At 40.7% G+C, this 27,697-nt stretch overlaps 1 protein-coding gene and 1 long non-coding RNA gene across 3 annotated transcripts in view; one reads left to right on the plus strand and one right to left on the minus strand.

The window, feature by feature from the left end:
* Ereg (epiregulin) overlaps positions 1–5,359 on the minus strand; it is a 17,413-nt gene extending 12,054 nt beyond the window's left edge. Inside the window, exon 1 of the mRNA XM_048427699.3 lies at positions 5,228–5,359. Coding sequence (XP_048283656.2) covers positions 5,228–5,273 — 46 coding nt within the window. The 5' untranslated portion in view covers positions 5,274–5,359. The remainder of the gene's footprint in view (positions 1–5,227) is intronic.
* On the plus strand, positions 5,273–27,281 carry LOC146893782 (uncharacterized). Of its 2 annotated transcripts, none has more exons than XR_015738536.1 (4): positions 5,273–5,408; positions 14,822–14,942; positions 22,101–22,212; positions 24,777–27,281. It is a non-coding gene; the product is annotated as an uncharacterized LOC146893782 (long non-coding RNA). The 2 variants fall into 2 exon arrangements; XR_015738537.1 differs by lacking the exon at positions 24,777–27,281 and adding an exon at positions 23,052–24,576.
* The last annotated feature ends 416 nt before the right edge of the window (positions 27,282–27,697 follow it).

The raw sequence follows: 27,697 nt of genomic DNA on the forward strand, positions 1-27,697 counted from the left end.
AGAGGAAGGCAGCTCACTCCATGCTGCTTTCTAGTTGACTACAAGTATGGAAAGATATTTAATTAACACATATCTATTGAGCACTTTCTATTTGTCAGACTTTGAGCAAGATGAAGAAAGAAAGAGACAGAGTTCCCATCCTATACAGATTCAGTAGAGTTCCATACCTAGGATTAAGACAAAAAAAAGCAGAGAGACTTGAGGAATTCTAAGTATTAAGAGAGAACATAACCAAGTTTGCAGGATCTTTCCATGTGCAGAAAGCAGTGAGGACAGAAGGTTAAGACAATTGTGAGTGAAGGCATGAAGGAAAGCCTCAGTGATTGGATTTCAGTCTGGAGGTCATACATGATCTATATATGTGTATGGGGTCTGGGGAATACAGATCCAGGCAGAGTAAAGGAGTATAGAAGGAGCTGGTGACACCTATTTGAATGTCAAATGAGATATCGTGTATGTGGAAACCTTTGACATATTCCAAGGAAGCAATGTTGGGTGGAAAGGGGGAACTTTAGTATTGTGGATGGGCAGGGGTGTAACAGGAGGAGCGGGGGAGCAGCTGTGCCCTGACTGAAGAAAGCTCTCAGAACCCGTGTGTGAAACAAGATTCAGGGGCTGCTAAAACCAGCAATGGATGTTGCTAAGCTGATAAGTTTTGTGGTGCCCACATCAAACAGGTTTTTCCTCACGCTAGACAAGTGCTCTATCGCGGAACTCCCAAAGGTGAGTTTTAAAACACTGAAGTTGCTAACTAGATTGGCACTAACTATAAATGTTCTTTGTCTTGGTAATTCAACCTGTGAATTATGGGTGACAATAAAAAATATATTAGATTAGTGGTTCTCAACCAGGACCAATTTTATCAGCCAAGGATGTCTGACAAGGTCTAGAGGGGTTTATGATTATCACAGTAGGAGGTGCTACTGTCATCTAGTAGGTAGATCCTGGTTTGCTGTCAAACTCCCTACAATGCTCAGGACAATCCACCACAGAGAATAGCCCATCCATATCTGTGGTGTCAGTATCAAAAATCCTTAACCAGACTCCCCAGGTACAGGATCCAGCTCTAGCATGGTTTGTTTTATCCCCTACTAAGAATTTCCTTATCTCTAGAAACAGAGAGCAGGGAGTGAGGGCAGGTGGACAGAAGTGCGATGTGTGAATTAGATTGCCCCTCACTCTCCTATTGACTGTCATCAACCCTGTCTTATCCCTGCTCAGTACCCCCTTCTTCATTCCCTTGCTGCTGCTTCCTTCCCCCCCCCCTTCTTATTCTCTCCCTCTCCACACACATACACTCCTAGGACAGATTAGGTGAAGTTGGGTAGGCATATTCTCAGTAATAAAGTCTATAACAGAGAAACAGGGAGACAAGGAATAGAGGTTATACTAGACTTAATCTCAAGATATCTTCTGTCTCAGGTGCATATCTAAAGAATCACTGGGTATAGCAAAATGTAGTGCTGGGAACTGAATAAGGCTTCTATCTAATGATGAACCCAGCCAACACTGATAGCTACCATCACCTGTTACTTCCATCACACCCCCACTAACCCTGTTCAGATACAGACTTAGTCTGAGGTGTGATGAGCACAGCACCAGAGGAGCAGGTGTGCCCGAAGGTAGCACGTGTCTTTCCTCACTAAGCCTGTCCATGAGCATCTATAAAGTTCTAATGCACAATAAATGTGTTTGTACACCCAAACTTGTGTGCCAATAATTTTCATATCTCATATTTATAATTCACAATTTTGACCTCGGAGGCTAAACACTACCATTCTTTTTCAGGGACAAACATCAGATGATCTTGAATATTCGAAATAGCATGATAGTTAATTAAATAATTACTTTAAGCTAGAATGCAACTGAGGCTTTAACTACTCTGTAACTAGACACCCAGACTTACATAAACTGTATTGCCAGAGGACACTAATTACCTCATTTTTTTTTTTTTCGAATGTTCCAGGATTGCACTTTGGTACCAAGGTGATGGTTGTCAGGGAGCCTTCCCATTGTCTTTCAGTGCAATGTTCCTAACAGCAGTTCCGGCCATATTAATAGACAATTTGCATACGCCTATATTTAGAGTGCAAATGAGGAAGCCATACCTGCATTTCCAGTCTCCTTAGAAAGAACTCTTCACATCTGCATCCCTTCCCAGGAATGCACAAAACTGGGCAGAAAAATCCACAATTGCACAAAGACTCGAGGAATAAAAATATAAGACCATCTCTTCTTGCCTACCTTCGTTCGTATATGTTTTGGAAAATAAGACGTAAAAGACCAGTCAGCTTTGTTGACTGCTTCATAGCGAAGCGCATATCTAAGAACTCGGTGGGAAAATATGAATATTATGTAAAAAAAAAGGGACTTTCTCATCTCAGATTAAAAGGATAGATACGTGTTTTCTCTGCTTGGTTCTGCACCAGGAGGAGTCAGCAAGCCCACTTAGATGTGCAAGCTGAGCTTAGAACAGGTTCCAAGCCTCGGGCAGCCCTAGGAAACCCTGGAGTTTCCTTGCTACTGCCTGCCATTCTGATTATTCCCATGAGCCTTTGGACCACTGACTGTTTACACCTGCTAAAGAGTGACCTTAAAATTTGATTTTACCCCCAGTCTCTAAGTCTTTGTAAGGTAATTGATTTCTCTGAGTCTTAGTGTCTGCCGTCATATCTACCTTACCTTATTCCGTGGTTTTTATCTTGGGGGGGGCATAAATGAAGTGATTAGGGTTGAAAATGCTGAACACAAAATGTGTCTGGCCCACAGCAAGCATTTGGTAATAGCTAGTTTGTGTCCCACCTCCTGGATTTGGATTTTAGCCCTGAACTAGACGCTCCAATTATCTAAGCTGCCCATGTGGCAAGACAATGCAGAAGACACCTGGGGTACCGAGGTTCAAATCCAGACCCGGGAGAGCTGTCAGCGTACTTTCTGCCCAGGTGTGTCTTCTCGGGTCATGCCAAGAGTCGGGTCGATAATATACTCTCGTGTCAACAGAAGGCAAGCCCATTGTCTCACTGAAATTCTGTTTCTCATCTTTTCAAGAAAGACCATTTCCTCTGCTCAATTCTCTCACCAAGTAGTGAAGCCAGAGCAAATCTTCTTCACTTGTGAGTAGCCTCACAAACCCATACATAACCACAGAGCTCAAAATGAAAAGACCTCTTCCTCTCTCTAGAACAATCACAAGGTCAGAAGGGTAATTCAGCTGTAAAATTATAGATTATTAATAAAATCATCCCCAGCTGGGCTACTTCCATCTTTTACTTTGATGTTCATTTAACTACAACTGCTGGTCGACCTAGACCTTCGCTCTAGCAGCAGCTTAGTGTCCATTTTGTAAGGGACCTTGGGTCGGTTTCCTCTTGCATAAAACAAGAGCATGGATATCAAACACTTATAAAATGTAATAGCAGTTGGATGACCGGAGGTAGCTACTCGAAACTGTGTGCATTGGGGACAGACGGTAGAACTTTACTCTCATAATCGTAAACGCATAGACATTCCACAAAAGCAATAAAAGGACACTTAAATCTAAAAGATCACTTTCCTTTGAGGGGCAAAGTCTGAGATAGCTAGGCAATCTTTTCTTTGGGGAAGGGAGATCACAGGTTACGACATTATAAGCGGCCTAGCTTTTTTTTTTTCTCTCTATATGCCTTGGAGTCAAACATAAGACCTGCATACCAGGCTAGAGTGATACACCATAGAACTTCCCGCAGGAACTTTTCTAGTGGCCAGAAGTATCTCAACAGACTGGGAAAACAGAAACTGACCTAGCTCATTTGGAAATGGGCTTGGCCGCTGATGAAATCGGTGAACTATAATTAAGCACTGCAATAAAGAGCTAAGCACTTTCATGACAACAAAAACACACACAACACACACGCACGAGGTGGGTAGCAACAGGTTATCCAGAGGCTCTCGCTGTCTCGCATTAGAATATTCACCGAGGTGCACAGAACAGACACTTGCATTGTTCTGAAACACCTTGCAGGTGGAAAAAAAAAAAAAAAAAACAAAACACTACACCATTGTGGCCCTTAAGTTCATTTCTAACTCGAGGAAGACTGCCACCCTTCTGAGTTTATCCTTCTCACAGAGACCTCAAAGCAAAGGGTAAAGCTGCATTGTTTACGGTGACTCTTCTGGCAAGACATTCTTAGCTCTGTTTTGGCAGAAACCACAGATCCAGTTTCTACTTGGGTTCTTGCATTTAGACGAGTAAGCTCCAACTATGCATAGCACGCACTCATTAGGGCTCCCAACCCCTGTAAGGCATGTCGAAATAATAATTTAACTGTCACATCCTGCACAGAGAATGTGTCTTAGGAGAATTTGTCTCATTGCAAGTTCAGGAAGAAGGTGAGACTCTCAACTTTTTATTTCCTTATTAAAATGTTCATGTACTGGGAAAGTTCATAAATGACTCTAAAACCATCAGGCATTTAAAAAATTAGGGGAAAGGGATTAAATGAGATAAAGCAAAAATGAGAATGTTACAATGGGATCTACCTGACTCTTGAGCTCCTGTCCCCAAGAGCTAACTCATCTCAAACAAGCAAACTACCAATAAAGAAGAAACCGTCTTTCTAAATTACAAGCTTCTGGCAGGTAGCCTCAAGCATTGCTTGCCTGAATCCTTTGGGAAGGCAGGTACTGCTCAGGAGCTGCAGGTGAAAATCTGTAGGCAGTTTCCTTCTGGTTCTGCTAGGGTATCTGGGGCTTCAGCACCCTGCATGTATACAAGTACACATCCCAGAGGCCCCTGGTTGTGAGCAGGATCCTTTGTGCAAAGGTTTCTAGTGGGTTGGGGCTGAGCCAATCTCTCTACCTGCCCCCTCCAAGGAAGTAAATCATTATCTATCAGAGGTGCTTTCCACACCTTTGGTGTTCTAGTACCACAGCATTTTCAAAAGAAGAAAGAAAGAAAATAAGAAAAGAAAGAGAAAGCAAACCTTTTCAACTTCCTTTTTATATTTTGTCCAGTAAAAGAGAGATTAATTTACGCAGAATATATATCTGTAGTGAATTTATCAATGAAATGCAATTTTGACATCCATCCATCCCCCACCTCTCCAGTCTTGCCAGTGAGAGAGATAGACTCACAGAAGACATCCTCTTAACACAGCGTGCATTTGAACCTGGTGGACAACTCCGTACTTGTCCTATGACAAATGCACGGGGCCGTTCCCTTCTCCTCTTTGAGACTGTGAGGGCTTACCCAGGCAGAGTAGCGCCATGACTCGAGCGGCAGAGAGCGTCTCCATCCTCCTCCCTCTGGGCAGATTGCAGAGTGCGGGGCGGCGGGAGGGCGGGAGCCAGGAGTCTGCGGCTGAGCTGGATGGAGTTGGGCTGACCCAGGGGCTGGAGCCAACCAAGTCGCTGTGACTCTGCGCCGCCAGGCAAGTGAGCTCAACTGCCCAGCGCAGCGCGGTGACCTTTATAAGCCTGGGGAGGTGCTTCAGCAGCAGCGAGGACTTAGTAGCGGGGTGTCCAGGGTTTCCTAATTCCGGCTCCCGGGGGAGGAGTGGTGGCCGGCTAAGGACTGGCCAGATGTCATCCTCCCTCTCAGCAACACCTGAGAGGAGGGTTTGAGGAATGAATGTCCTTCTAGTGTGTCTGGGACTACTCCCCAAACTTTTCCATCCTCCCTGTCTTCGGACTCAAGCGTGAGCAGGTGGGGAGCTTGGACCAGATGATTGGTTCACTCCATGGGGTCATCTGCCGGGTAGTGGGTGGCTTTAGGTGCTGTGGGTGACTGTTGCAGTCGGGGCTGGTACTTCCAGCACATACTTTTGGAGAGCTGAGTGTGTGACTTGCCCATTTAGGGCCGGAATAACTCCCTGTTTGGGAACATACTTGAAGCTTGTCAGTGGCTACAGAGCCCTGCTCCTATTCAAATGCCCGGAAATGCCTCTCACATTCACGCCTGCCTTCTTTCTCAGTCCCTTAGGTTCCAACATGATTCAGACATTTATTACTCCAAAGTCTAGTAATTATGAAGAAAGCCCTATATTGTTTTTCGTTCTGTCCTATTTGCTATCTATCAGCAATTTTTTTGAGTTGACAACTCTAAACATGGCCTTAATCCAGCACTCCTTCAAACAACACCTTCTGGTAACTTCTCCGTGCCTTTGGAAGAAGGCCTGTCTCCATTGTGAACTGAAACAGTCCTTACCTCAGCTCTCACCGACTTGCCAGACAAATCGGCTCACCTACTCCAAGCTGGACAACTCAGTATGTGTCTGCTTCTTAGTTTCTTCCCGTTGTTGATGGAGTCTTACTTGGGGGAACAATTGCTCTTTATGAGGAGCTAGTCCAGCCTGGGATGCTTAAATTCATCAGAATCTCTTCTGGTCGGGGTTACCTTTTTTTCTAGATTCATAGAATTCTATAGGTTCTATAGATAGAGTCCTGCACTTCTAGTGAATCAACTTTGTACACCTTGGCTTTTATTTCTAGGTCTTATTTTCACATCTGTTCAGACAGATAGACTTTTGTTGTGTTGTTGTTTTACTTTTTGTTTGTTATATTCCTCTGGAAGGCTTAAGAACTTTGCACACAAGGAGACTGGGGTGGAAAATGGAGCCTGAATGGTTTTGCCTAATAACTTTCTTGATTTTTCTAGCTCAAATTATAAAACAGGATTGTTTTTAAATTCTTTTCCTTGTTATTCTCTCTCCCTTCAGTCAAGGCCTTTGATGTCCACAAACTTTGTTGTTGGAAAGAAATATTGCATTCTTTTAGTGGTTAAGATTTAGAGCATTTGAAGGGAAATCCTTGAGCAGCCTTCTCAGTCTCCCTAGCTTGGCTGACGGGGGAAGGAGAATGAATAGTAGCTGATCCATGCAGAAGCTAAGCAGTGTGTTTAGCTAGCACAGTGCCCAGAAAAAGTTAATGTTCCCTGGAAGGACCCACTCCTGGAGGCAAGCGCCCGTTCTTAGGAGATGGTTTTTGGTATTTGATCAATATTTATGACTTCAGAGGAACCCATGAACAGTAGACTAGAGATTGGAAAGCTTTCTCTGCTGATCTGAATCTGTTGAGAAGGCAGATGGCAAGAGGCTTGCAGGGATTTCTCTTGGACACAGCCATGACTCCAGCTGAGTAAAGTAACACCGGTAATGGGTTGTGGCTTTGTGGGCTGTTGATAGGAGTCATATTCTGTAAAATGGAATTAGAAGAGACTTGGTTATGAAGTGGCATTGGCCCTGCAGATTAGAGCTGAAAATAAAAATAGCACAAGGGCCTAAGGAATAAAAGCAAAAACTCAAAAGAATGGGTCATCGGCTTGGATCATCAGCTTCTCCCAGTGACTCAGGCAGATGCTTGCAAGGGGAGAGAAGAACTCACTCATTCTGGCTGCTGTTTTCTTCCAGGAAATGGAGTGCTGGTCCTTCTGTTCGAACGAAGGGAGAGTAATGGGGTCACGCTGGTAGCACTGGGCAAAGGGCAGTTCTGTGGCGTCTTCTACAGAGAAGCAGGTTTTCCACTCTACAGCTGATGCCAGCACGAGGGGAAAAATCCTCACAGGTCTCTCAGAATTTTCCACAGCACGTGCTCTGTAGCCAGCTGGCTCCAAACATGGTGTGAGGAAATCTTTTCTTTATTGGTTCTGTGTTTACTCAATTTTGCAGCCATCACTTTTCGAGAATGACTCCACCATGACACATCAGGCACACTTGCCACTGCCTCCGCACAATAGCATTCGACTTTTTCTAAATAATTAGCAACAATTTTCATTCATCGTTCATTTAAATATATATGTACATAGTATCAGGTGCAATCATATTTCCTCTTAAAGACACAAAACATTTTTGAAGGCATGCAGAATAGTTGGAGAATAAAATAAACTCGTAATTTTCCAACTAATGAATAATTTTAAAACATCAGCCAAATCAGTAATTTCAATTTTATACATATGTGAAATTATTTCTAAGAGATTAATAGAATGAATATAATTTACAGACTATATATACATGTGTAATATTGCTTAAATACATTGAATTTTTAATGTGATTAGTAAATGTGTTAATTTTTAAAAGATACCGAATTCATCATGGCATTGTAGCATGTACTTTTATTGTTAATTGAGTTTGTTCATCATTTCATACGTGTACTCTCTCCTTTCACCCTCTCTTAACCCCTTCCTGGCCCCCGTAACTTGTCTTCTTTCTGATAAATCTGTTTCTCACATTTCTGTCTAAGTGATCAGTTGACAAATATCTAGTCTGTTTCCATTTCATAGTTCTTGTGTGTTCATCAGCAATGAACAGGTCTCTCTGTTATATATACATATACATATATATATAACACATATATGTTATATATGTGCCACAACATATATATATGTGTGTGTGTGTGTGTGTGTGTGTTGTGGCATAGTTAATCAGTTAGTTTTAGTTCTGTTTTTTTCAAAACCTCCAGACTGATTTCCAAGGCAACTGCAGTAGTTTCTGTTCCTATCAGCCATGTATAAAGGTTCCTGTCTCACCCATGCCAGTGTTTGTTCTTATTTGATTTATTAATGACAGCTCTTCTGATAGGAATGAGGTACAATCTTAAAATGCCTTGGATCTGCATTTCCCTGAGGGCTGATGATGTTGAAAATTGTAAGTGATCTCTAGTCACTTGTATTTACTCTTTTGAAACCTCTTTGTCTGGTCACGCAATCCGTTTTTCTACTGAGTTATTTATTCTCTTAATGTTTACATTCCAACTTCTTTTGTACTCTAATCATTAATCCTCAGTTCAGCACATAGCTGCCTGAGACTCCTTTCCTCCTTTGGCTGCTTCTTCACCCGACTGTACGCTGTGCCCTACAGGAGCGTCTTGCTTTTATAAGAGGTGCTTTGCCAATTGTTGGTCTTACTTCCAGGGTTAAAGTTCTCCAAACTGGGGGCAGGGGGAGCCCAAGGCCAGATGGACTCACCAAAATTCTACCAGAAATTCAAAAAAGTATTAACACCAATGCTGCTCAATTATTACATGAAGTAAAAAAGGAAAGAAAACTTCATTCGGTACTCCTTTAATGAAGCCAGCAGCATTACACTGATACCAAAGACAGATAAAGACAGAAAGTATGAAGGAAAGAAAAGATAAATTTACACCATGATCTCCCTGCTGAAATAAAATATTCAGATGCAGAATACCCCAATAAAGTGCTTGCAAATTGAGTTCTAAATCAAAAAGATTGTTCATCATGATCAAGTTGGCTCAAGAGACCAATAAATATTATTTATCACATGAATGCACTCAAAGACAAAAATTACAACATCATCTCAATAGTCACATTAAAAGCCTTTGATATAATTCAATATTTCTTCAGGATAAAAGTCATGGAGGAACTAGGAATGAGGGAACATTCCTTAACATAATAAGGGTTATATATGCCAAAGCTATCACCAGCCTCATGATAAATGGAAAAGAACCCAAATCATTGCCACCAAGATCAGAAACAGGATAAGCATGTCTACTCTCTCAGTCTCCGCCATGTAGTGCTTGAGGTCTGAGTTAGGCAAGAAATAATAGAAGACATGCAAAAGCGAGCACAATTGGAATAGGATAGAAGAGCCACATAGAAGCCCATAAAGCTATAGCTGCCCGCTTTTTTTTTTTGTAATTTTATTAAATTATAAAAAGTTTCCATTTACGCCCCTCCTCCCAACGCCCTCCCACTCCCCCCTCCCTCTCCTCCTCCCTCTTTGTCCCCCTAGGGAAGTCAGGGTCTCCTGCCCTGTGGGAAGTCCAAGTTCCTCCCCCCTCACTCCAGGTCCAGGAAGGTGAGCATCCAAACAGACTGGATCCCAAAAATCCAGTATATGCAGAGGAAACCAGTCCCAGTGTCATTGTCAATGGCTTCTCGGAAAGACTGCAGGCCAGCCATTGTTTGTGGGATTGCAAACTTGTGCAGCCACTTTGGAAATCAGTGTGGAGGTTTCTCAGGAAACTGGGAGTCAACCTCCCTCAGGACCCAGCAATTCCTCTCTTGGGAATATACCCTAGAGATGCACAAACATACTACAAAAGCGTTTGTTCAACTATGTTCATAGCAGCACTATTTGTAATAGCCAGAACCTGGAAACAGCCTAGGTGCCCCTCAATAGAAGAATGGTTAAAAAAGGTGTGGAACATATACACATTAGAGTTTTACTCAGCGGTAAAAAATAATGACATCTTGAATTTTGCATGCAAATGGATGGACATAGAAAACGCTTTACTGAGTGAGGTAAGCCAGACCCAAAAAGAGGAACACGGTATGTATTCACTCATAAGTGGATTCTAACCATAATTAAAGGTCTTTGAGCCTATTATTCGTGATCCTAGAGAAGCTAAATAAGAAGACGAACCTGATGAAGATTATTTACCTATCCGCCAGGAGATCCCTCATCTGGCGTTGGATGACGATACAGATGGAGGCCCGCGTTGGAGCACCGAACTGAGCCCCCCAAGATCCAAACGAGGAGCAAAAGGAGGAAGAAAATGACGAAGGACTGCGAGGGATACTATCACCCACTGATACAAGGGGTCGGATCTAATGAGAGTTTACCAAGGCCAGATGGACCATGACTGAACGAGCATGTGATCCAACCAGATTCTCTGAATGTGGCCGGATTTTCTGAATGTAGCTGCCCGCTTTTTGACAAAGATACTAAAAATGCATGTGGGAAAGATGTATGTTTAAGTGTGTGTGTAATTATGATGTGTGTGTGTGTGTGTATATATGTATATATATATATATATATATGTAGAGAGAGAGAGAGAGAGAGAGAGAGAGAGAGAGAAGGGAAGAGAATAAATTGTAGAGTAAACATTTAGTATACTAGAGGCCTTGGGTCCCACTCCTGAGCATCCTTCCTTCTCCTCTCCCTCTCTTCCTTCCTCCCTCTATCCATCGCTACTCCCTCCCTTTCCTTCCTTCCTTTCTTTCTTGACATGGTTTCTCTATGTATCCTCATGTCCTATAACCCTCTATGTAGAGCATCCTGGCCTTGAACTTACAGAGATCTGCCTTTATCTACCTCCCAAGATCTGGGATTACAGGTTTGCCATGACACCTGGCTCAATTTTGTATTTCTACCAGTAATCAGCTGACAATAATGTTTGGGCAAATCTCTCATGGACTTACTGATTCAACACCTCTTGATTGAATGTCTCCATAATGACATTGCAATAGGTACAACCCTGAAATCCCCAAAACTATTAAACCTGTTATAGGCAAAATAAGAAAAGTAACCAAGTTCATCTATGTAATCCCTAAATTAGGAAGACTGAGGGAAGACTGAGGGAAGACTGGCCATAAGTGTGAGATGAGTCTGGGCTATAGGATCAGAACATGTCTGAGAGGGGGTAGGAGGGAGTAGATGGGGGATGGAAATGTGAAGGTTCAAGATCTTTGGGTGGGGGAGGGACAGAGAAGGAGAGCAAAGAAAGAGCTATCTTGATAGTGGGAGACATTCTGGGGTTAGGGAGAAACCTGGTCCTAGGAAAATTCCCAGGAAACCACAAGGATGAGCCCAGCTAAGACTCCTAGCGATAGTGGACAGGGTGTAAGAACTGACCTTTCTTATAATCAGATTAGTGACTACCCTGATTGTCATCATAGAACCTCCGTCCAGTAACTGACGGAAGCAGATTCAGTGACCCACAGCCAAGCTCTGGGCTGAGCACCTGGAGTTCAGCTGAAGAGAGGGAGGAGGGATTATATGAGTAAGGGGGGAATAACGATCCTGATGGGGAAAACCACAGGGACAGCTGACCTGAGCTAGTGGGAGCTCATCGATTCTGGACTGACTGACAGCTGGGGAACCTGAAAGGGACAGAACTAGACCCTCTAAATGTGGGTGACCATTGAACGGCTATATCTGTTTTGGGGAGCTGGCAGTGGGACCAGGACTTACCTAGGTTCATAAACTGACTTTTTGGAACCCATTTTCTATGGAGGGATGCTCAGCTTTGATCCAGGGGGGTGGGGCTTGGTCTGGCCTCTACCTGGTATGCCAGAGTTTGTTGACTCCCCAAAGAAGGTCTTATCCTCTCTGAAGAGTGAGTGGGAGATGGGATTAGGGGAGGTGAGGGGACAGGAAAAGGGGAGGGTGGGGGACTTGGGGTTGGTGTCTAAAATGAAAAAAATTAAATATAAAAATAATACTAAAAAAGGAATCAGATTATGTCTCAGGGAAAAGAAAATGAGAGAAAACGCAGTAAATAGAGCCGTGCCATCCTTCGCTGAGTCAGTCACTGTTGCAAATTTGGGTGGACAAGGTCTCCATGGAAACAGGTTATTGAGTTGGCTTCAAAACTCAGAAGAAAATTTCTTTTTGCTATATGGTAAAACAGTGGAAAATGGAAAGCCAAGAGACTTTTAAAGGTGACTGGGCACTCAACTTCATTTCTCATTGTTTCATCTGATAACTTACAGGATTTGCTTGAGAAGGCCCCTATCACATTTACAGTTGTGCATTCTGCTTGAGTCCCGAGTGGATAGTGTAGACAGCTGATCACCCAATCAGAGTGAAGAGTTGAAAAAATAATTGTCATGGCTTTATTTATAGTTAGAACTGAAAACAATATTTGTTCTTTAAATTAAATATGACAGTGAGAGCAGCGAACCTTCATAAGTAATATTCTGTAACTCACTAGACAGTATAAATATATTTGCATATTTATTACTTAAAATAACTACAGGAATAAAAATTTTATTTCTATTTTACAGATAGATGAGACTAAAGCAAAAAAAAAGAAAAGGTTAAGAATTTTTCCAAGCATGTAGTGACTTTTTGGGAACCCATTCTCTTTGGATGAATACACTTGCTCGTCTAGATATAGTAGGGAGGGTCTTGAACCTTCTATAAGGCAGTGTGCCTTACCCTTTCTGAGGAGTGGATGGGGTGGGGGAAAGGTGGAGGGAATGGGAGGAGAGGAGGTCAAGGGAGCTGAAACTGGTATGTAAAATGAAAAAAAATTGTTTGATTTCTTTAAAAAAGAAAAATAAACAAAAAAAGAAATAAAAAAGAATTTTTCCAAAATGAGACTTGGTGGATTGTGTCTGTAATCCCAGGACTTGGGAGGCAGAGGCAGGTTAATGGCCTTGAGTTTCAGGCCAGATTGGCATATCTAAAGAGTCTCAGGCAAGCTAGGACTACTATTTAAAAAATAAGTTAGTAAATAAAAACAATGTAAAAAAATACTATAAAAATGCTAGAGTTATGGAGGGAGGGAGAGGAAAGGAGGAAGGGAGAGAGAAATGGGGAAGTGACATTTGTCCAAGGCTTTTGGCTCTGAACAACAAGGGTAAAATTCAAGCCAGCAGCTAGATTCCAGCCTCATCATACTACACTCTGACCTCCATCATTTAGTGAATCCAGTTCAGGGGTTGCTTTTATATATGAGGCTGTCATGTGTTTTTATTATACTTCGTGCTTCTAGAGTTTCCTGGTCTAAGATTATTTTCTAAGACCTGCCTCACTATTTTGCAGAAAGTTTTCATTATCTTTCCTTGTAATGAACTCTATGTTCCTTCCTTTCAAGATGATTGATTCCCATCTCCAAAGCGTTTGCTAAATCACTTTCCAGTGTTCATTGTGCTTATAAAATGTGTTTGATTCTAAAAAAAAAGTAAGATTACATTGAAAGTTTGTAGAATGCAGATTTAACACACACACGTGTGAGTATGTGTTTGTGTGTGTATGATGTGAACAGGGTAAATATGACTGGCATACATTGATGTACATAAATGAAAAGGCCAAAAGCATAATTACACCTATTTTATATGCTGACTAAAATTATTGCTTAAAAAACTTAGCATATCTGGGAAATGCCATACAGAGATATTACAAATAATGAAACAATTTTTTAAAGCTTCTAAAACAAGCTAAAAGAAGAAAGAAAGAAAGTGAAATTTTAGCCCCAAACCCCTTTTTCTGTCCTACTACCACACTCATTGACTGAGAGGAAAAATCAGCTAGTTTCCTTTAACAATCCACCCGCCGAAACTAGTAAATGAAAATGGGTTTGAGGTGGGGAAAGATTGCAATCCAAGCCCGTTAAGAGGGAGGAAGTGTCTGGGAAGCAAATAAACAAAAATGGCTGAGTTCAAAGTGGTGGCTTCTTTGACTGTTGCTGAGTTCTATTCTAATGACAAAATGGCCTCCTTGGTGCAGATCCTCAGTGGTGATGGTGATTGCATGGGTAGTGATGGGGAGTTAGGGATGCAGCTGTCCTTAGTGGTGATTGCATAGGTAGTGATGGGGAACTGGGAATGCAGCTGTCCTCAGTGGTGATTGCATGGGTAGTGATGGAGAATTGGGGATGCTGCTGTATTTGTTCACAAGACACCTGCCCTCATTGCCTACCCTGATCCTGCTGCTCCAAAAGCAACATGTTACAGTTAAAAATGGGAGTTTTCAAAAAGCCGTTCAAAGTACCTATTAACCCTTTTCCTTCAGAAAACATTCCACGCCTCAGGCAATCATGAGGCAACTGGCCAAATGAGCATATTTAGTATGTGGAAATTTTTTTCTATTAAATTTTTTCCATAGTTTTTTATGATTACCTGTGGATCTATGTTAGTTCAGAAGTGTTTAATGTTAATGTCTTTCTTGGGTGTGGAAAACTCCATGAGGGAGAATTAGGTATAAACTTGCTTGACTTTTAGTCTCCTCAAAGATACATAAATTGTTCTTTATAAGTAAATACCAGTAAATGGTGCTAGCTCTCCTAATTTATGGGACCCTTGAAGGAAAAAGCATCTAAGAAGTGGAACATCACAAAGAACCTAGATTTATTTTATTTCATTTTTATTTATTTCTTTTAGGTGCTGAAGATGGAACTCTGCCTAGTCCAAGCTAGACAAGTGCTGGACCACTGAACCCCATCCCCAGCACTGAGCTGTTGTTTGTTTGTTCTTACCGCTTAACTCTGTTGCTAACAGACAAGTAAGACATCACTAGTGAAGACAATATAATAGCTTTAGATGTCTTTATTACTGGCATTGTGTGTTTGACTCTCAAATAGATTATACTTCAGTAAGATATCATGCAAGAGTGTGTCTCTTACTCCATGAAGAGAGTTTGGGTGAACGGTTAATTTGTACTGGATGTCTGGAGATACACTTGGGATATACTTGGTCTCACCTATGGCTATATTTGAAGTCGTTTGGTCATTTTTGTAAGAAAAATATCAATGCCTGGGTCCCACCATTGAGAGAATCTGACTCATTTAGATATAACAAAGTTTGTTGAACTATATAGTTTAGATCCAAATTTTAATCCCTCCTTTGAAAATAATCTGCTGTGTGATGATCATAGAAGTCCTTTGCTAGCTCTGGGTCAAGGTCCTCATATCCTCAACGTGTAAGCCTGGGCTCTGTGCTCTTCTACATCTCCTCTGAGCCCTGTGCTGACAAGATAGAGCCACAGGGATGTGATGTTAAACACTGAACACGAATGGGCTGTGCTCGGAGGTACCGACTGGAATATCCTGGCGAAGCAGCACAGCTACTAGCCCCAGGACATACAAAAGCAACCCACTTCATGAGTATTCGATTCTGGGCTTCGAAAATACAGACTTCATCTAAGCAAGGATACTTGCTTTCTTATTTTCCCCTTTGATTCCAGCTTGTGAGACACAGCTCTTCAAGAAACTTTGTAAGGATTCAGAAACTAGAAAAAAACGATCTCTGTGGACTGACACATAACTGTCTTGTTAGGTATGGCCCAGACCATATTCACGAAAAACAGTCTCCTTTGTCTAACGAGGGAAAAGAGACACATTTAATGTTAGAAGGTGTCTTCGTTAAGGTATCTATTGCTGTGATAAAACTCCATAGCCAGAAGCAACTTGGGATGGAAAGGGTTTATTCCATCCTACATTTTGTAATACAGTATCCAGGGAAGTGATGGCAGGAACATGGAGGAGAGGAATTCTGCTCACTGGCTTGCTCCTTGTGGCTTGCTGGGCTTGCATTCTTCTAGCATCCAGAACCACCAGCCCAAGGGTGGCACCTCCCACAGCTAGGTAAGCCCTCCTACATCAATCACCAATCAAAACAATATTGCACAGTCTTGCCCACATTCAAGCTGGTGGGGCATTTTATCAATTGATGCTCCCTCTTCCCAAACGACTCTGGCTTGTGTCAAGTTAACATAAAATGAGCCAGCACAGAAGGAAAATTTCAGAATTGAAGCACAGGTGTGCTACATACTTTCTATTTCTGGGATGTTTAAGTTAAGTCTAGTTTCATGCCACTTTAGCTCCAGCTTTTGGTATTTCTGCCCCCTGATTGGCCTGGTCCACTCTCAAAGAAAATGACATCTTCACTATTCCTTTTTCTTGAAGGCTCTAGTTATTTTCTCAATTCCTGAAATATTCCTTGCCATACCATACGTTTATCATCATAAAATTTAGCACTTCTTTGCATGCTTGATACTCTCCTTCTTGAACTGGAAAGTGAGCTCTAGAATGAAGTGACCATTTCTTTTTCAAACCTGTGTTCTCCGTGCTTCACTTGGTGTGTAGTGTATATAGGCATAGTGTATATAGGTGTAGTGCATATAGGCGTAGTATATATAGGCATAGTGTATACAGGTGTAGTGTGTATAGACATAGTATATATAGGCGTAGTGTATATAGGCGTAGTGTATTTAGGTATAGTGTATATAGGTGTAGTATATATAGGTGTAGTGCACTCTATAATAACTATCTGGTGAATAAACTGGCTGGTAAATATGCACTGACCTGAGAGAAATTTGTGCTTACTCTGTTCTGTATAATGAAAACAGAACCATAAGTTATCATCTTTGTTCACCACTCGGGAACCATGCAGACACTAAACTGAGAAATATCATCAATGAATTTGTTTCATTCTTGAAACAGAACAACTTAAGGGGTTTTAAATTGGCTTCTTTTATGCTTCCATATCTTTCACGTACCAACAATGTGCATTGTTGGTGTTTTGCACGTAGTTCTGCCTCTTGCGTCCTGCTTGTCCTCTTTACTGAATTCTTTCTTCCCTGATGTTACCTGATCAGTTGGTAAACGCCTTGGATTCTACTACTTTCCTGTATGGTTCGCCATACTTACGTCTCCTCTATGCAATACTCAGAAACCATCCACTTGTGCCTTTGGCAGCCTTGTAGTCCCTAGGCGTAGTCTGAATTCCCTGTGTTGCAGTAGCTTTCTGTCCCCATTTGTGTCTTTAACCTCTTGTGGTGCTATGACCACTCAGGGAGCATCTTCAGAGCTGGTATTCTGCAGATTGCCTGTGCTGGTTCAGCTTTTGCTTTTTCAATTAAATATATATATGTTCTGATTATATTATATTATATTCTTATTATATTTAGAAAAGAAATAGGGAATCAAACAAACAAGAAAAAATTAAGCAAAACAAATCATATTTTTAAAACCACTAAACTTTTTAATCATAATAACAATAATATTTCTCTGCAATCTTATTTATTGTCATCCATATTTTGGGTTCTTCCTTTTCCTCTTGTGTACAAATCTGTCTTTATATGTTGAAATCTCAATATAGTTAAGTTTTACTTCCAAAACTACCTCATTTAAAACTCTTGATTTTACAGATTTATATGTTTTTTATTTTATCTTAGAATAAGTATATTACTTATAGGAATTTGGATTGGAGAACTTGCATGACACAAGGACAATAATTGTGGATTTTTAGCTAGCTACACTTGCTATACAGGCTTAATACAGCTGGGGAGTATGTCTCACACAGAAGGTGAGATTTCCAAAAACAACAGCAACGAAAGAGTTGTGAGAGGTAAGGTACAAAAAAAAAGTGTCAGGACATGGCCTGACAAATGAAAGATATTCAATAATTCATCCACTATTGTTCATATCAGCGCTGTCTTTAAACCTGTTTTGTGGACTGCAGAATAACTCTATGGCAGAACAGTTGCTTTGGATGTAGATGATCAAGCGTTTAATTTCCATGAACCCCTACAAAATACATTGATTTTCTTTAATGAGATTCTAATATTGTTTAAAAATGACCCTTACTGGTACCTGGATATCTTGCTGTCTCTAGTTGGGTGTTTATTAACATAGAAAGCAGTTAGTACATAGTTGGTGGATGAATATATGGATTACCAAAGCTGAATTCCAAACTATAAATTATAGGAAGAGAAGGAAATTATATTTGGACAAGGTTGTCCTATATCTGGTGGTGATCAGACATGAGAATGTTAATAATTATTGCAACTGTAATTCCTAATGCATTAACCATGTACTCATTATCTTAACTAGCTCCTGGACCAGTTTTGTTAGACACCTGTGATGCAAAGTTAGATACAATGGTAGGGAAGATTGCCCCATCAACCATTCCACTTAACACTACTTCTTAACATCCATCAATACTGTCCAGAAGTTACAATGCCATTGATAGGTTTGGTCCAGATGACCACAAACTTATTGAGTACTTTAGACTTTCCTCAAAATACAGTGTTCCTGAAGACTTCACACCTCCCGAAGCATGCTTAGAAAAGTGGCTAGAGATTAGATGAATCATTTTGAGGAAACGTCGCACAGCCAGGGATGAGAAATCAGCACTGCTTGCACTGGTAACTCAGCAATGAGGAGCTGAGAGCCATATTCCTCACAGAAAAGGTCCAATCACACTTGATGGGCATAGCGTTGAAATCAATATAAGCATGATACTAGAACCTGGAGGACATTCACAATGCTAGGAAGGACAGTTCAACAGATAAACTAAATCACTGGCCATTCTCAGTTTTCTTCTTACATTTACTTGTACATTTCTTGTTTATGAAAGAGCTAGTAACTGTAGCATAGGGCATATTGGGACCAGCTATTTTACAGTCTTAGGTTCAAAATTAGGAAGCCTTTTGAATAGTGACAGGGAAAAAAACCCAGGAAACAAAATGCTAAAATAGCCTGCTGTTGATACTTCTTTTCTTGCTAATCAAATCCTTGTTTTCCACTTCCTTAATCAGCCTACACACTTGTTCAATCTTACTTTACCTTTCAACAGAGTTCTAGCATAGGACATGAGAGTTAGAAATTTCTTGTTTCAGTCTTTCAGGGAGACAGCAAGACAGCTCCGAAGGTAAAGATGCTTTCTGTGCAATCCCAACCTTAGTGTAACTCCTCAAACTCACATAAAGGTTGAAAGAGGAAACTGACTCCACAGACTTGCCCTCTGACCCCCACATGCATCCTGTGACAGTGACACAAAAACCCACTGACAAGACACACTCACACACACACACACACACACACACACACACACACACACACAGTGTACTGACAAAAGCTTGTCTCTACCATCTAAAACGTATTACTTCACCAAAATTTAATGAATTCTTTTATATTTTTCAAGTATTTTGTGGCAAGTACTTACTGACTGAGCCATCTTCACAGCTTCAATGATTTTAATATTTATTTATTGCGTTTATTTATTTCACATGAGGCAGGGAGCCATGTGTACACTAGAGTGTATGTAGAAGTCAGAGGACAAGTTATACAAGTTGGTTTTCTCCTTCCACCATGTGGGTCCCACATGAGTCGACAGATTCAGCAGCAAGCACCTCCACCCACTGAGCAACCTCGCTGGCATGTCTGTCTGTCATCTATCTATCTATCTATCTATCTATCTATCTATCTATCTATCATCTATCTATCTATCTATCATCTATCTATCTATCTATCTATCTATCTATCTATCTATCTATCTATCTATCTATCTATCTATCTCTGTTTCAGATATAGATGTATATTCAGTTGTAGTATATATGCAAGATGAGTGTTTTTCCTGGAGAGTGTATCACAAATATTCATATATTGCCACCAACATTAAGCACTTGTTTTTGTAGCAAAAGGAATGGCGGGCTGCGTTCCCGCCACCTGACTAGCTTTACCCAAAATAATTACACGGAAACTGTATTCATTTAAACACTGCCTGGCCCATTAGTTATAACCTCTTATTGGCTAGCTCTTACATATTGATTCAACCCATTTCTATTAATGCGTGTTGCCACTTGACTGTGACTTATCAGGACGAGTCTAACCGGGGTCCATCTCAGAGAGGAGAGCTATGGCGTCTACCTCACTTCCCTTCTTCCCAGCATTCTGTTCTGTCTACTCCACCCACCTATGTTCTGACCTATCAGGCCAAGCAGTTTCTTTATTAATTAGCCAATGAAAGCAACAGAAATACATAAGACTCTTCTACATCATGTTTTTGTTCTGTATTCATTGTTTGTTTTCTCAACAAGAACTATAAGAAGAACAAGAACTACGATGGCTGCTTTACTTCCGGAGACTAACAACAGAAGGCTCAAAGCAATGGTACATTTGCTAGGTGCCAGTTTTTGTGCCAAGAACTTAGGTTTAGGACATTTGTGTATGATTTTATTGGGGTAAATTATTATTTTAAAAGATTCACTGTTATCTCCACTTCAATGTATGGAAATACATTACACTTTATTCTGGCTTGAGTCTTAAAGCACACTGGGCCAATGGGATATAAGCAGAACTTGAGACTCTGATGGGGTTCCTTTTTGGCCCCTCTATTATCACCATGAAAATAATGCCTGGACCAGCAACTGTCCCAGAGAAGGGGTGAGAGACATATAAGCCAGAGTTGAAGACTCCAGTCAGCCCACCTTCAGTTGGGTTCCTATTCCTGAGTAAGCCCATGAAAAGCCAGTAGTTACCCACTCCTCCCATCCTCCAACACACTGCGTTGTCTGGACCTTACAAATTTGCAGTAAAATGTTTATTTTCATTTAGTTCAAAATATTTTAAGATTTCGTTTAGGCCTTCCTCGGTCTGTGTGTTCCTTGAAAATGTACTTATAAAATATTTGAGAATTTTTCAGTTATCTTTTTGTTGTTATTTTTCAAGGCTAATTCCTGTGCCCATTTTAAGTACTCTAAAGTCATAATAAATTCCAATCATGCTCTCTCACTAGAATTTATTTTGATGAACATTTTGATGTGGGATTCCCCTCTGTATGCTGTGAATACCATTGGTGACTAAAGAAACTGCCTTGGGCTGTTAATAGGGCAGAACTTAGGTAGGCGGGGAAAACTAAACTGAATGCTGGGAGAAAGGAGGTGAGTCATAGAGAAGCCATGTAGCCCTGCCGGACACAGACACTGGAACTTTACCGGGTAAGCCACAGCCTCGTGGTAATACACAGATTAATAGAAAAGGGAGCTAACCAATAAGAACCTAGAGCTAATGGGCCAAGCAGTAATTTAATTAATATAGTTTCTGTGTGATTATCTCAGGGGTCTGGGCAGCAGGGAACAAACAAGTGGCCCTCTTGACAACAAATTGGTGTGGTCTCTCTTGCAACAACATTTCACACATATTTTTGCAGTTTGGAGAGGTATATTCTATAAATGTCAATCATATCACATTGATTGCTAGTGCTCTTTAGGTAATTAAGTTCTTACTGGTTTTCATGACTGAATTGTCAGAAACACACATAGATATGTTTGTGTCTTTCCAGGATTTCTAGATTCATTGGCTAACATTAAATGTGCAAGGTAATTTGGTTTTGTTGGCAGCAACTTGCTGAATAGCAATAGTGATGATTTTCCTTGATAATGGGAATTAAGGCAAAACAGTCAATCAAATGACTGATGATAAATACAGTTATTTTGTTTTAACCTTAACTACTAATATTAACTATTAACTCTCATCTTAGATTCTCTCTTTCTCTCTCTCTCTCTCTCTCTCTCTCTCTCTCTTTCTCTCATAGAGTCACTTTTACAACTGTTTTCCTTGTATCCCATAGGTTTTGATAGCTCTGTTTTCATTTGATTCTAGAAATTGTTTTATTTCCTACTTGATTTCTTTAATAACCACTATACCATTTTCCTTAATATTCTTTATACTGCTGTGATTTAAAAAAAACATATAAAGAAGTAACTTGGGGGATAAAGGGTTTATTTCAACTTACAGCATATAGTCCTATAGTTTATATAAAGCAGAAATTCAAAACAGGAACATGGAGCCAGGAACTGAGGCAGGGACTATGAAGGAATACTGTTTTCCAACTTGCTCTCGATGGCTTGCTCAGCTTGTTTGCTTATACAATCTAGGACTGCCTGCCCAAGGGTGACATCATCTGCAGTGAACTGCCCACCTCCATCAGTCAATAATCAAGGGCAATCTGTTGGAAGCATTTTCACAGTTGACGTTCCCTCTTCCCAGGTGAGCCAAGCTTGTGTCAAGTTGACAACAAAACTGAACAGTCCATCATCCAATGGTGTATGTTCAGTCTTCATCAAAATGTGCACATTCTGCTTTTGCTGTTGTGTTCTGGTTTCATATCATGTGCTCAGATAAATACATATTATTTGGTTTTCCTGTGTTTGTTGAAACTTGCTTTGGGCCCTATCATATGACATCTTTGATAAATAGTTCCAAGAACTCCTGGGAGTGGGTAATCTGTAGTTTTTAGACAAAAAATGAGAATAATCTACATATTAGATCATTTTTTTTACTGTGTCATTTAGCTCTGATGTTTTTCTGTTTTGTTGTTGTTCTTGGAGTGACCTATCTATTGGTGAGAATTGGATACTGAAGACAACCACTATTATTATATTGGGATAAATCCATGTCTTTATATCCAGTTCTGGTTATATGAAAATGGATAATACATATTCTGTGTGTATATATTTATAATTGTTGATGGATTGTTCTTTTAATGAGTATGCAATGACTTCTTTACTGCTGACTAATCTTGGTAGGGATAGATCTTGTCAGCTATTCAAACTACAACACTTACTTGCTTTCCAATTCCATTTGTTCAAAAGGCACATTTCCAACCTTTCACTATGAGGGTGTATTTTTCATTGATTTTTAAGTGCATTTCTTAAAGGAAACAAATAGTTTAATCTGTTTTTAAGTATAATCTACTAGTCTTTTGATTGAGAGAACTGAGAACAATATCATTCAAAGTTATTAATTAAGGTAGTGTGTTAACTCCCACCATTGTGCTGATTTTGTAGGGCTTGATGTTTTTCTGTTCTTTTTTTTTTTTTTAATAGTGTTCCAGCATGGTGCGAGAGTGAGAGATTCTCTGGGACTGAATTCTTGGGGGGCTCCTTCCTTTAAAACTGATTCTCTCTCTAGAAAACTCATGCTGTTCTGATAACTAAGAAGTAACATGCATTCAAAAACTCTAAATAGAGAGATATAAATGCCCTTCCCCCAAGAAGAATAAAATCTTACGTTGGATTTTGGTTAAGGAATCGTTCTGTGGACTGTTCCATTCTGTTGGGTTTTCCCAAGGCTTTCTAGAAGCATTGTGGATATGTTCATCTTCTACAGAGAGAAGTATTCTTTCAAGTATTTTCCATAGTTCCTGTTTCTCAGTTAAACATTCCTTTCATCTGTGTTCATCATGGAAAGTATGTCTTTCTCCTTCAGCTACTGATACTTTTGCTGCATATGGTAATCTGGGATGGCAGCTAATGTATTGGGACACATCATTCTATGCTTCCTAACTTGGAGAGCTTCTGTTGAGAAATAGGCTGGAATTCTGATGGGCTTACCTTTGTATGTGACTTTTGCGTCTTTCTGGCAGCTTTCTGCATTTTTACTTGTTCTCTGCGCCTAGAATGTTAGCTGTAAAACGATCTAAAGAGGCTCTTTTCAGGACTTTGGTACTCTCAGCATGTCTTCTGATTTTGGATGGTCCTTTCTTTCCACAGTTTTAGGAATGATAAAGGGAGCCAACTATTCCTTCCATGCCTGTGTGTTAGTGGAAGACACTTCACCAGTGGTTCCCACCAGCAAAGCCTGCAGTATAGCTGCATTGGGCACCAGTTCTTGGCTGTTCCTGCCAGTCCCCCTAAATAATCTCACCTGGTTTAATCAATGCCATTTTAGCTATTGTCTCTTAAAGGAATGGAGCCCATTACTAATAATTCTGTCTGTTTTCACCATGCCGTAAGAGGCTTCTAATCTTCCACTTTACTTGGAAGTCTCTATCGCAATTTAAGCCTTGTCATTCCTGAGGTCTTGTTAGGTAGTAGGTAGGGAAGGTGGTATCTCTTTAAAAGATTGGTGATATTTATCATAGGGTCTTTGAGAAACTTACAAGAAACTAGTCAAAATTACAAAGTTATCCTAGCTCATTCTTAAAATGACCTGAATAAAGCTTTACTGATTATTGTGCTAAATTCTTGTCCAGAAATGTATATACCAGCCATCTCTTCTTTTGAACATGTGACTATGGCCTGGGGTTGAGCATGCTCAGGCATGTGCCTGGCTCTTAGTGATATCTCCCCTGTGTGAATATGTATGTACTGCCTCAATAATGAACCTGTTTTCTCTGGAAAAGATCACTTTACAAATTGAGTTCATGTGTACTGAATGCAATAAACCTTTCTGCATTCCTTTATCTTAAGCCTGTGCTGCTTCTCTTGCCTACAATGAACTGAGTGCCTTCAAGATGTCACATTTATATCTCCCCTTTTCCATCAAGCATTTTTTATGGATATATATCTTTGTTGAAGGTTGTACCAGGTAGCAGAGGCAGTGGTAAGGGTATTTTAGCAGAAAATTCATATAAATAAAGGGTTGGACTCCAGGGTTGGACTGTGTCTAATGTTGGCTGCGAGGGTAAATGTCAAGGCCTTTAAAATTCTTACAGTTTATTTTTGTTGTTTGGTTTGGTGTCTCATACTGACATTGGGCCTCTCTAAAAATTCTTCCTCTGTGAATGTCTATATACCTTCTCTCTCTTTCTTTTTAAACAAATCTCCAAGCTATCCACTACAATTGTACCAGAACCCACCGACATGATGATAGAAGTGAAAGAGAAGGAAAGTACTCTCTGCACAGTGGTGGCGCACGCCTTTAATCCTCTAGCACTTGAGAGGCAGAGGTAGGCGGATCTCTGTGAGTCTGAGACCAGGCTGAACTACAAGATGAGTTCCAGGACAACCAGGGCTGTTACATGGAGAAATCCTGTCTTGAAAAGCCAAATAAATGAATAAAATAATGGGAAAAAAGGGAAAGTACTCTACAATCTTACAACTGTATCTTTCAGTGAATTCGTATTCCCAGGTTAAGTGCATCCCAAGTTGCTTTTCCTCTGCAGGTGGAGTGGCATAGATGGCCTGGCATAGATGGTCTGCATAGATGACTGGGCATAGATGACCGGGCGTAGATGGCCGTGCATAGACGGCCAGGCATAGATGGCCTGGTATAAATAGCCTGGCATAGATGGCCTGGCACAGATGGCCTGGTATAGATGGTCTTCCATTTCTGGAGTAAATAGTAGGATGAAGTTCTAACAAATTCTTTCCTATGGACTTTAAAGATCTCTGTGCCTATTCCAAAGGGATGGCTGTCTTTCCCCTGTTCTTCCTTCGTCCCTAATCATAAGAACACCACGGAGTTTTCTAGAGATAAAACCCATTAAAGGGTGGGGACCTTAAAATGTGAAGAATGTCTCACTCGCGCCCTAACCTACACAACCTCCAGCAACATTGCCGAAATGACTGGAACAGCTGCTTCTGCAGCTACTGATGGCTTCAGGTTAGTGTATTTCATCAACGACTCTCTGAATTTACCAGTTTCTTTAGTTGGAATGGTGGCAGTATTTGCCTGGTGGTTGGCTGCAGTTCTCTGTAGTTTTTTGCTCTAAGGTGAGGAGTGATAACTCCTAAGCATTTCACACACTGGGGTTAAAAACTGCTGTCCCTCAAGTAGGAAAGATGCTAGTAAATTATCTTCCTCATTAGAATCGATCCATCTCATTCTTACCAACAGTCTTCAAATGAGCTTAGCACGTGTCTTTTCCAACGTTTAAAATATTCCACTAAAAATTTTTGTAAGAAGCCAGATGTGGCAGCACACTCTGCCTTAGTATTTCTTAAGGTGAGGTAGAATGATTGAGTTGAGATCAAGGACACTCTGGTCTACACAGTGAGTTCCGGAAGAGCCCTGACTTTATAGTAAGACCTGACACAAGAAATAAATTTCTTTTATGAGGTTGAATAAACCTGGCATGGAAAACCAGAAGGCTAACAACATTATTCAATCTTTGTGAACGTATTTTCTCCTTGGACTCTCTCTTGCGCACATACACACCCCCAAGAATGCAACCAGCTGATAGAATTATGTAGAACTGACTTGTGAGGGGGGAAACACCTTGAGAAGCACCTGCAGCTCTAGCATGTATTACTGGAAACACAGGCGTTTGAGCAAAGGGCCTATGAAAAAGTCACTCAATGCTATCACATAAGAAATCAGGAGTGTAGGCTAGAGAGATTACTCAGCAATTAAGAGCACTTGTTGCTCTTGCAGATGATACAGGTTTGATTCCCAGCACCCGCATGTCAACTCACAACCATTTGTAAGCACAGTTTTAGGAATCCAATACCCTCTTCTGAACTCCATGGACACCAGACATGAACAATGGTCGAAAAGACCTATATGCAGGGCAAACACTCAAAACTAAATAAAATAAAGTACATATTTTAATGGAATTCAAGAGTAAACACTAACTATAACAGAGATACATTCGTAGAAATGTCTGATAAAATATACTCAGTACACATTGGATTTGTTTTTTTATACCATATATGTATTGATTTACAGGTGCTCATGATTTCTTTCGTTTATTTAATTTTTAAAAATGAGTGGTATTTTAACACTGCTTTTTCTCAACTCTTTACAAAATTTTCTGCCATGTAGATATAAGGCAGCCTTAGTAAATGCCCAGCGACCAAATCCAATGTCGAAGTATTCTCACTGGAAATAAAAGCATGGAAACACTGGGTTCGTGTTGATAGTTATAAAAATACTGCTGCATGGACTTCAAGAGTGATGTGGACTGATTCAGTGGCAGCTTCACACTGAAACCAGGGCCAGAGGCACATCGTGTTTACTGGGAACTCTCATAGATCAGGCAATCAGGACCAGACACAGGAATGGGGCGCATTGAGAAGGACACCTTCGGCTATGGGTGGTGGTGAGCAGACTCTGACAGCTGAGATGGGACACACAGTCAGGAGGCTTAGAGGAGGTTCTCCAGCGGGTGATGAGATCAGGAATTCGTCACAATGGATAGGTGTCTTCTCGTTCTTGAGGATTTTAGGTAGAAAAACGAACAGGCTGCCATGACGAGGAAGCTAAAGCGATTCTCTTTGTTGCCACACCGCAACTAATACAGATGTGGCCTCAATGAGTGTGAGAGCTTCTCTGCATCAACAAGCAGGTAATTAATTCTGTAGCAGACACCAATTGGGGACCTGTAGACTAAGTTCTGACACTACCAAGAGATAGTATCGAATTCCACAGGTTGGCAACTGGGTCTCTCCTGTGTTCATCTATCCATCAGTTCCTTACCCCCAATCCCTTCTGTTTGACTTTTAATGGGGACTCTATTGCACACTACCCTTAATAGATTTGGTGTAAAAACCCCAGCTAGGGATATCAGCGTGAGCGCTCCGTATGGCCTTTCTGTGCAGCATCTTCCTTCCAGGTTCTGGGGAAGATTCCCTCTGAATAGAGAGGGTCTCACATAGAGCATGGGTCCTGTGATTTTTTATGGTCAGCTCCAAGAAAGAGAGGTGACACAAGACTAGAATTTCTCTGAGCCACTTTGGTCCTCAAATTTCTATTTCCTGGGGATTTCTTTTGGGCAGAAGTTATGAGCCAGAAACTGTGGATAAATATT

This window comes from Myodes glareolus, chromosome 8, assembly GCF_982192425.1.
Source record: "Myodes glareolus chromosome 8, mMyoGla1.1, whole genome shotgun sequence".
NCBI lineage: Eukaryota > Metazoa > Chordata > Mammalia > Rodentia > Cricetidae > Myodes > Myodes glareolus.